Source organism: Salvia splendens, chromosome 5, assembly GCF_004379255.2.
Source record: "Salvia splendens isolate huo1 chromosome 5, SspV2, whole genome shotgun sequence".
In the NCBI taxonomy this organism is placed as follows: Eukaryota; Viridiplantae; Streptophyta; class Magnoliopsida; order Lamiales; family Lamiaceae; genus Salvia; species Salvia splendens.
The window spans coordinates 12,262,538-12,273,562 of record NC_056036.1 but is presented as its reverse complement, the minus strand read 5'-3'; the positions used below and the strand labels follow the sequence as shown (position 1 = coordinate 12,273,562).

Genomic DNA, 11,025 nt, shown 5'->3' with positions numbered 1-11,025 from the left:
ATAAAAGTGGGTCCAGACCCACTTCCATGCTCTTGCCAAAAAGCATGGATGAGGATGCTCTAAAAGACCTACAGGTACCAAAAATGTAATTTTTAGGGACTACTGGTTCATTTTTCGACAATTTAATTTTTAGGGATAATTGGTGCATTTTTCGACAAGATCATGGATAATTAGGGTAGTTCATGCTAATTTAAAAATTAAGTGGTGTACTGATTAGGACTTCCTAACACAAGTTTCACACAATTAGGGCATTAGCAATGGGGCGCCCTAAGGCGCGCCCTATGGCGCGTCACGTCATCATTTTTTTAATATTTACAAAATCCATACGAATTTTAAAAAAAATAATACATTAAAATACGAATTTCATAAACTTCATTTCATTTAATAAAAATTAATACATTACAATGCGAATTAAAAAAAATGCAAACTCAGCGACGGCGGTTACGAGCCCACACTTCTTCAATCATGTTGCTCATGAGCTGCGCATGCTCCTGTTGGTTGCGCATTGAGGCTTGTCTAGATAGAACCTCTTCGAAGCCTAACGGTAACCCTCTATCGGGTGTGTCGGTCGATGTGCCGGAAGAGCTAGATGCACGGTCGTCTTCATTCCAGTCGGTGATGCTTCCGCCTTTACTCTCGACTATCATGTTGTGCATGATTATGCACGCATATATGACATCGGCGATGACTTCCTTGTACCAGAAACGAGCCGGCCCTTTCACAATTGCCCACCATGATTGGAGCACCCCAAATGCCCGCTCGACATCCTTCCGCGCCGCCTCCTGCTTTTGCGCAAATAAAACCCTCTTCTCACCAATTGGGCAGCTGACCGTCTTTAGGAAAACTGGCCACCGTGGGTAGATGCCATCGGCCAAGTAGTACCCCATATGGTATTGGCGTCTGTTGGCAGTGAACTCGATGGCCGGGCCGTTGCCGTTACATTGATCGGTGAAGAGGGTGGACGAGTTGAGGACGTTGATGTCGTTGTTCGACCCGGCTACGCCGAAGTAAGCATGCCAGATCCAGAGCCGATGGTCAGCGACGGCTTCGAGGATCATCGCCGGGTGGCTGCCCTTGTATCCACTTGTGAATTGGCCTCTCCACGCCGTCGGACAATTCTTCCACTCCTAGTGCATACAGTCGATGCTCCCGAGCATCCCGGGAAACCCGTGCGCCCTCTCGTGCATCTGCATCAGACCCTGGCAATCAGTGGCTGTCGGCTTGCGCAAATATGTGTCGCCATAGGCCTCTACTATCCCCCGACAAAAGCTCTTCAGACACTCACGGCCTGTAGTCTCCCCACAGTGGAGGTACTCGTCAAAAAGGTCCGCCGTGGTGCCGTATGCCAACTGACGAATAGCAGTCGTGCACTTTTGCAATGGTGTAAGGCCGGGTTTCCCGATGCCATCCTCCCGAAACGTGAAGTATTCATCACGTGAAGACAATGTACGAACAATGCTGAGAAAAAGGTACCTCGACATTCCAAACCGGCGGCGGAAAACAGTCGGGCCCCATCGCGGTTGATCAGCAAAATAGTCTTCAACCAGACGTCTGTGAGCTTCCTGGTGGTCGCGTCGGACATACGACCTATGTCGAATAGGCCAATGGACTTGCTCAGCCGCCGCCGCCGCCGCCTCCTTCTCGCGCTGCATTTGCGCATAGCATGCCGCCATGGCCTCTTCAACGGCTGCATCTAATGCTTCGTCAAGCGAACCACCGGATTTAGACGAACTAGAACTATTGGTGTCGTCGCCGAGAATCATTTTGGTTGGATGTAGAGAGAGAATATATAAAGAGATAGTCGATATGTTCGTATGCACAACTGAATGAGAAACAAGATTTAAATAGAAAATTAAAACCGCGTGCCATCGTCCGCGTCAATCGTCCGCGACCTCCACGATGGCGCGGACGATGGCGCGGACGATGGCCATAGTCCGCGACCGAAGTATAGGGCGCGACTATCGTCCGCGCCCTATGGCACGCACCCGCAATGGGTGCGGACGATGGATAGCGCGGACGATGCGCGCCATTGGGCGTGCCATTGCCCGTCCATTGCGGATGCTCTTAGTAGATTTCTACTAGTTCACACTTTACGTTGAAACTTCTCTCTCATCAAGAAAACAAGAAACAACACGCGCTTTCCTCTGTACCGTGTCGCTTATTAGTTTCACCTGCAACTCAATAAAACTATTCTTTCATATCACAAATCAACAAGAAAATTCCACAATTCTTTTCCGAGGTATGTTCTTGCTACGCAATCTCATCTCTGATTACGTTTTTGTTTCTTCTTTTTCGCTTATGTCCTTCATAGTTTGTAATCTAAAGGAGTATGATTTTCCAGAGTCTAGGTTGAAGATGATTTTGTTTGTGCCAGTGTTTTGATTTTTTTCGTGTTGTGTATTTAATTTTCAGCATCTTATTCTGATTCTTATACTTGTCTATATTACTTGAGTTGAGGTGTTGAAATTTTGTATTGGTGGAGGAATTTATTCTGCCTTTCCGTTGAGATATTTCAGCTTTTGAAAATAAATACAGTACTCGTTTAGCCTCTCTCTTTTCAGGTGATCTGTATTCATTCAATATTCGCTTTATTTTTTCTTTTGTTTTTATTTACATTTTCTCCTTTGTATTTTATAATATTTTGGTTGAGGGATGGGTGTTTATTATACGCCTATAGATTATTCGATTTGTTTAGCTCATGATAAGGAAGTAATTAGCGAATTTATGGTAATTAGCTCTAAATATATGAAAATAACAAAGGCTATCTGATGTTTACTAAGATGGTTGGAACTTTGGGAATTTCTATAACTTGCTCGATTCATATCCAATTTAAAGGTGTGGGATTAGAGATATCCTAGTGATGAAGATATAATACTCACTCATGTACTATATTAGTTACCGAAAATCCTAAGAGTAATGAATGCATTCAGTATCATTATTAGCATTCCTTATTAGTATTTCTTTCATAGCGGATATTTATCACAACTCACAAGCTATCAAGCATAAATGAACTCAATAATAAAAACGTCGAACTCGAGAACTCTGTAGGAGTTTCATTCTTTCTGTTCGTGGAAGCATGAGTTGTTTATAAAAGTTGCAACCTTTTCTCTATTCCTTGTTTGGATTGGTAGAGATGACTCTATGAGTTGGATAACATACCTATCAAATCATTCGGTTTGCTGTATTTGATGGAAATTATGTGTGCAAAGTTGCATGTATTTGATGTCTCGTGCTTTTTCACTTATTTGTTAACCCACCTCTGGGAGAGGGTATGTAAGGCTCTCTTAGCTTATTTTGGTACTAAGACTTTCTATTGTTGAAAACTTTAAATGCATTGACCCTTTATTCTTTTGAATGGCAGGTTTGGGTTCGTCTTTGTTTCTTATGATACAGTTGCAATTTTTCAGAACTTATATTGCTCGTAGATCTACAACCCTTCTTGTTGTTTGTGAACCTTGCTGCCGTTTGTGACTTTATAGTCAAAAGAAGGTTGATCTCTGAAGAAGGCTTCTAGTCAAATTTCGGAAGAAATAGTTTAGTGATGCAGAAGGCATCCAAGGAAGCTCTAGCATGTTCAGGTGTCAACTCTCACCTTGTGCCTAGTAAAAGCCAAGATACTGAACTTTCTTTTCAGGCTTTTGCTGAACCATTCTACACACTGGAATCAACACCAATGACTGGTTATGCTGTCTTCAGTTCACCTACAGCTGTAAGCGTCTCTTCCAATAAGAGTCCCTTCTCTCCGCAACTTTCTCATTCTTATGCATCAGACGTCCATCACTCATCGGAGAATAGCTCATCTCTGAATGGTTCTTTTGAAGCAAATGATGAGAGCAATTTGGCTCATTCGCTATGGCTGTTGAGTAATGAGTTACATGGACCTGAATGTGGCAGTGAATATAATGGATCCTTAACTGATGAATCAGTGCAACCTTATTACTCCCCTAGGTACCATAGAATCGTAGAGATGGCCCCAGACATGGACCTGAAACACCTGCTCATAGCCTGTGCTGAAGTAGTATCTGAAGCTGATATCGTCCCTTTCTCTGAAAGAAAGATTGCAGCATCAGCTGCAGAGACTTTGATGGACATAATACAGGAAAGGGTTTCGGTATCAGGTGATCCTTTACAGAGATTAGGTGCGTACATCTTGGAAGCGCTCAGGGCAAGATTGCTCTCGTCTGGAAGCTTAATCTGCAAAAAGTTGAATTGCGATGAACCATCAGGTCCCGACTTGATGTCTCACATGCAGTTGATTGCTCAAATATGCCCATTCTACAAATTTGCTTATATGGCTGCTGGTGATGTCATTGGGGAAGCCATGGAAAACGAAAAAAGAATCCACATAATTGATTTTCAGATTGCACAGGGCAGTCAATGGTTGTCTTTCATTCAAGCTGTCTCTCGTCGGCCTGATGGTCCACCATATGTTCGCATCACAGGCGTAGATGATTCTGAATCAGCGCATGCTCGAGGTGGAGGGCTGGAGTTAGTTGGTCAGAGACTTGCCCAATTAGCATTGTCGTGTGGAGTACCTTTCGAATTCCATGGAGCGGGAACATCAGGGTCTGATGTAAAACTAGAGAATCTTAATGTGCAGCACGGGGAAGCGCTAGCTGTAAACTTCCCTTATGTACTGCATCACATACCTGACGAGAGCGTGAACACTAGCAATCACCGAGACCGCCTCCTTAGACTGGTGAAGAGCTTGTCTCCCAAGGTTATGACCCTTGTTGAGCAGGAATCGAACACCAACACTGCTACTTTCTCAAAACGATTTCGTGAAACTCTGGAGTACTATGCAGCGATGTTCGAGTGCATAGATGCAGCAGGGTTGGCAAGAGATGAGATGCAGAGGAGCATTGTGTGGCGAAGGATGTGGTGAGCATAATAGCTTGCGAGGGGAACGAGAGGCTGGAAAGGCACGAGATGTTTGGTAAATGGAGGTCGAGACTAAGAATGGCTGGATTCTCACAAATTGGACTCAATCCGAGTGTTACAAGTGGTGTAAGGAATATGTTGAAAGAATATAGCCCCAATTACGCACTAGCAGAGGCCGATGGTGCTGTTTGTATTGGATGGAAAAACAAAGCTCTTGTATCATTTTCTGCTTGGAGATGAAAGCAGAGGAGAGAGGATGGATATGTTCGTCCAAGTATTATGAATCATTTTCATATCGAAGTTTTCTCATCTTTGTAATCACTTTCATTGTTGTGTATTTCCTACATACACTCGTCTCCACGTGACATCTTTCATGGATCATGCTTCCTTGGTGCAAATACATGTGGATCCTCAACAGGTGTGTAAATTATATGCAGCCGGAGCCGAAAGTAGTATAACACCTTTTTTTATTAGTATAATAAATAAAATCAGTAAATATTATCATGTGAAATGTAAGTGTGGTACATGTAAGATTTAGTAAAAGAATGATGGTAGTGTATCAGAAGAAGCAAAAATATGCCGCGGCTAAACTCTTGATGCAAGATTTCCTCATTCCTGCATACTGACCAACTCCATCGAGTAATAATCCATCTTTCATTTCCTATCAGACATTAAACCTAAATAGCATCACATCCCCTTCTTGAACCACATAATCTTTACCCTCGGATCTCAACTGCATGATATTCACAAATTAAATGTAAAGCAATAACTGAAATTGCATAACAGTGTAATATCTTTAAAAGTAAAAAGGTGTGTAACAAGCATATTAGATCCTTTTTCACAATGATGCACAGTGCACAAAATAGTAGCAATATGAAGACATCCAACAAGAGAGAAGTTTAACCTTCCATTTGATTAAAGTATCTCCAAAATCAACACACAACAGAAAACGATATGAACTATAAGCAGAATTAATGAAAATTAGAAATCCCCTTCATTTAGACATAGGTTGTCTGTTTTTCCAGCTAAAACTAGTTAGTATATTTCGAGCGCATTGTATTTATGTTTCAATAGGGCTTGGGGTTGGGATGGGAGAATTTGACGATTCACTGAGAACAAACAAGATGTGAGCCTATTAAATTAGTACAGCAGCCATAGGAATGAGAGCTAAGAACAGAGTATCGACTTACCAGACCCTTCTCCCTTGCGGCCGAAAATGAACCAGCAGCAACAAAATCATCATAGGCAACCTAATAAACCAATTGATTTCAAAAGCTTATATACAATTACAGATTATGCACTGGGCATTCCTTCTACAATGATAGATTTCCTTGTACATTGCATTACTTAGAAAACTAGAATGCTCATCGATTCCATAGAGCAATCATGGTCCATTTTTAAATAACTCTACAATATCCATAGATTTAAAGAATCAGTTAATAGATTCCAGGTGAGGACATGATATCAAAAAATAATTGCAGCATAAAGTGGAGTATATGAAATGAATCCTTATTAAGAATATGCTAGATTAGCTAATTTTATCACCATTACAGTTATTTGTGAAAAATATAAACAATTGTGGCCCTGCTATAGAAAGCTCTAGTTTTTGTATAGTTAACTATTACCGTTTCTGCTCTAATAAAGCCTCTCTCAAAGTCAGAATGAATAACGCCAGCTGCTTTTGGTGCAGTCATTCCTGCATATACTGAGAATTAATTAGGAATTTTACATGCATAGAATCAGCATCCATGTACCTTACATATCTCCTCCCAGAAGACCATATAACTAATACCCCAGATTTGGCCAACATCTTTAGGGCAGAAAACACAATTTCAAGGATTGTTTCCATAAGCAATCTTTCAAATTCTCAACCAAAGTTTCTATTCAGGCTGCTACAGTTTAGCAATGACTATATTTATGGTTTTCATGAAATGTAAATAACAGCTGACAGAAAGAGAAATAGGAACGACCTGCTCGTATAGTCCAAGCTTTTGTTTCCTATATTTTTTCAAAAAGAAACAGAATTTTAGCACCAAAGCAAAAATACATTTATTGCTCAAAAGAAATATTCAGTTTTTGTTTCACCTTCTCGCCGGAAGTGAAATAAGTGCGCAGTCCAAGAAGGCTGTATGTTGCCCTTATCAGATTGCCCAGCCCACTTTCTTTAACTCCAAGAGATGCCAAGTATTCAATTCTTTCTTCTGGTACCAATTCACTAAGCTCTGCCTCAACCTAAAGTTTGAGAAACATAAACTTAATTATCTTGAAGAAAAAGGTTCCATGAAATCTGATTCTCGGAGGATAAGATGTCTTTTTAACAAATTCTCTATTAATACATTCTGATACACAGAAACATCTTACCTGTGCTGAGACAGTTATTAGTCCAGATTGTAAGTCAGAAGCAAGGTTCATGACTTCTTTAACATGTGAATTATTTCCAGGATCAGCTAGATCAGATTCTGCCACATTTGCCACATATATAACAGGTTTCATAGTAAGTAAACAGAGATGCCTCACAGCATCCTTTTCAAAATCTGTCAAAGAAACTGATCGTGCTGGTTTTCCATCCATGAGTGCCGGCTCGATTTTTTCGAGAGCAGACTTCTCTGCTTCCTCCTGCAAGCAGATTAAGAAAATATTCAGGACTCTTTGCTTGCACTCGACTTATGAGTTAATTGTAATAGTTAAGAAGAGCATGAAGATCTAACCTTCACTCTGGACTGTGTATCTTTGGCTTTTCCTTTCTTGAGCTTATCCAATCTTTTCTCGACCTGTACTCTTGCCCAAGGCACAAATTCAATGTTACTTTCTTCAAACAGGAGGAATGCTAAGCTCTCAGATATTGCCAATGCTGCTGGGTGATCTTAAAGTGATTAGAACAGGGTAGAAGGTGTATTCTCGATTTTTCGGCACAAGAAGTGGCACAGCGGCCTGTTTAGTGTGTTTTATTGTTCACTGTTCAGTTATTGGTTATTAGTTGCTATTTTATTTACTTAGTACTTTCTTTAAAAGGCTATTGCATGGGCCTTAGATGAGAGTCGGGATTTAGATGGGTTGTCAGCTAGATCATATTTTGTTGAACAGCAATAGTTATGCTAGGGAGTTCACAGTGATCCATGGCTCCAGGTGTTATTTCCTATCAATTCAGCATTTTACATTCTTGAGTTGCCTTAACTCTATAACATATATAGCTCCACAAATTCTCGCTGAGTTGCTGCAGAATGTCAGTATAAAAGACAGAGAAGACTAATATATTCGATCTAAAAATAGCCACTAACCAGCTAAGTTACTCTTTACTTTTACTTTTTAAGTTAGGTATCCTAAGTATGGTAGTCACATTTAAGCCCTATCTACTGCTCGGTAGCTCCAACTAATGGATATTACTTTTTCAATTTGGTCGAGATATGAAAGTAGCTGGGAAGTAGAGTGATGTTGTACAATTTGGTAGTCATATTCAATTTATTTGAAATGATGAGATTGTGTACTATAGTCTAGGCGTGGACTATACTTTAAATGTCTAAAATCAAAAATGGCCAGCTCCTAGTGTTATACTTATACTACATGATGAAATAAAAATGGAATTGCAGGAAAGTATAGCATACCTGATCTATATCTGAAAATACCAACTCTAAATTGATGACGTCAATATCAGATTTTGGATCAACTTTTCCATTCACATGAACAATGTCGTTATCTTCAAAACAACGCACCACCTATAATATTATGCAAAATTTGATACAAATATAAATAAAGTAACAATATATTCATGAGCTATTGCTATCATCATGAGATACATGGTTGGTTCATCATGAAACAAGAACCACCTTGAGCTTTCCCCTCCCCTTCCATCAACAAAGCAACCCAAAATAGATAACAATTAACAACAAATGTACATGAAATCAACAAAGGCTTCCAAGAATCCAAGGAAAGCATAATGTAAGTTTTATGTTAGCAACTCCAACAATACACCTACTAAGAAGATTAAATGATCAATGAAGATACTCAAATTCAATGTAAAGCTACATACTTGGAGTATAGAATCCACTTCACGAATATGTGATAAGAACTTATTACCCAAACCCTGCAACCAAAAAATCATAAACAAAACCACAAAACAAGAAAATTAGAATCCTCAACTATTGCTAATCATAAGGTATATACTACTATCAGACTAAAATGCTTCACCTCCCCTTGACTAGCTCCCTTTACGAGACCAGCTATGTCGACAAACTCTATAGATGCTGGGACTCCTCGCTGTGATTTGCTGAGCTCTGAAAGTACATTGAGGCGTGGATCCGGGACAGCAACAATCCCTACATTCGGTTCTATTGTACAAAAAGGAAAATTTGCAGCCTGAGCCTTTCCATTTTCAACCTACAAACAATGTCTTCAAATCATATAATCACAGTAAAGCTACAAAGCGCATCCAAATTTATTTCAAAGCATAATCTGAAACCAAAATGTGAATTTTCATTCAAATTCAAAATGTAAAATAACGGAAGCTAAGAAGTGCGGCGAAACAACTTGAACTAACGAGCACCCGAACCAGAGGGATTTACAGTAATAATCCAATTAAACATGTGCAAACACCAATTGAAATGGAAATATTGAGATAAAGTTGCTCGACGGAAAAGAAAATGAGTTGAATAATTGAGAAAGGTGCATACAACAGCGTTGAAGAGAGTGGACTTGCCGACGTTGGGGAGACCAACAATGCCGGCTCTGAGGCTCATGCTTATCTTGGCGGCAGAGAAGCGGCGGTTGAATAAGAGCATCGACTGAGGGGGTTTGGATAGATTGGGCCATTGGAAAAGGAGGGGAAATTTGTGAGCAACAGATAATGATGCTGATGATACTGAAGGAATCAAATGAGGGCTCAGAATTAATCTCGACATTATTGATGAAGAGATTGTGTCAAGTGAAGGTCGAGGTTTTGTGGTGAGCTGTGGAATGGAATTATTGTGTACTGTGTAGAGTTTTTTTTTATTCTTTTGTTATGTATATCAATTAATACTAAAATTAACAATTTTTTCCAGGTACAATGACAAAGAAAGTAAGTGTGGCTGTGTGGGTATTTTCTTTTCTTTTGGAGTTTTAAAGAGGATCTCGTATTCAAGTCTCCTACTTCATTCCTACTCCAATACTCATAACAAAATAATATAATATTATAAGCATGTAGAGGGTGTTCGATTTGCAAGATTATATCCCGAATTAAATATGTAGTGTGTTTGGTTCATGAGATTCAATCCCACAATTCAATCCTAGATTATATCTTCGTATTATTTTTATCTTGGAAACCGAATACCATCGTAGGTGATGAGGCCATCCAAAACGCTGTCACTATACAGTCCCTTAAATTACTATTCGCGGGCCTCACTGTACTTTTTTACTCCATCCCTTAACTAAGGGACGGAACCTGCAACCCTCTGTCCCTTAACCGTCCCTTAAATTACTATTCATTCAATTTCATTTTTTATTTTTATTTCCAACCAAATTCAATTAAACAAAACACACTTCATTAAAAATAAAATAAAATTACAACATAAAAAAATACAACTTAAAATTCAAAAAAATAAAAAAAGACATAATTAAAATCCTAAAAAAATAAAAATGACATAATTTAAAATACAATTTTATAGAAAATAAAAAAAACTACTCCGCCGGCGAATTATCCCCCGGAGGAGGTGGTTGAGGTGCACCGAAGCCTTGAGGAGGCGGAATGCCAAATTGTGCCGCCATAAACGTAACTCCGTTAAGCCAGGCTTGGTATTGGGTGGGCGTAAAGCGGGAAGTGTCCGCCATTGTGGCGGTCATGTACGTGGACATAAGGGAGTTCGAGGGTCTCCCCGAGCCCGAGCCTGAGCCCACCTGGCTTGATTCGGCTCGGCCCCTCCTCCCTCTAGCCGCCTTCGCCTCATTTCTCCCTTGCGGCCGATGGCACCCACGGGAGGACCCCCGGCATCGTCTGCCGAGGTCTTCTCCTCCTGCGAGGCAAACTCTTGTGGCCCGCTGCCCGAACCGCCCTCACCAGACGAGTATTGGCCACTCGTCGTGTGCTTCATGCTCTTCGAGGTCGAGCCCGAGCTGGACTGCACACCGCCGGTCCACCTTTCCTCGTCCCTGACGACCTCCCAAACATCGGCA

General features: G+C 40.5%; 1 protein-coding gene and 1 pseudogene across 1 annotated transcript; one reads left to right on the top strand and one right to left on the bottom strand.

The window, feature by feature from the left end:
* The first annotated feature begins 2,087 nt into the window (after positions 1 to 2,087).
* Positions 2,088 to 5,397, top strand: LOC121804660 (annotated as a pseudogene).
* On the bottom strand, positions 5,332 to 9,867 carry LOC121804661 (ribosome-binding ATPase YchF-like). Its single transcript, XM_042204290.1, has 11 exons — positions 9,549 to 9,867; positions 9,067 to 9,255; positions 8,909 to 8,962; positions 8,484 to 8,594; positions 7,590 to 7,652; positions 7,243 to 7,497; positions 6,967 to 7,113; positions 6,852 to 6,879; positions 6,507 to 6,577; positions 6,072 to 6,131; positions 5,332 to 5,614 (listed from the first exon to the last, which is right to left on the bottom strand). The coding sequence occupies exons 1-11, from the start codon at positions 9,774 to 9,776 to the stop codon at positions 5,546 to 5,548; spliced, it is 1,275 nt and encodes a 424-aa protein (XP_042060224.1). The 5' UTR covers positions 9,777 to 9,867; the 3' UTR covers positions 5,332 to 5,545.
* Between the last annotated feature and the right edge of the window lie 1,158 nt (positions 9,868 to 11,025).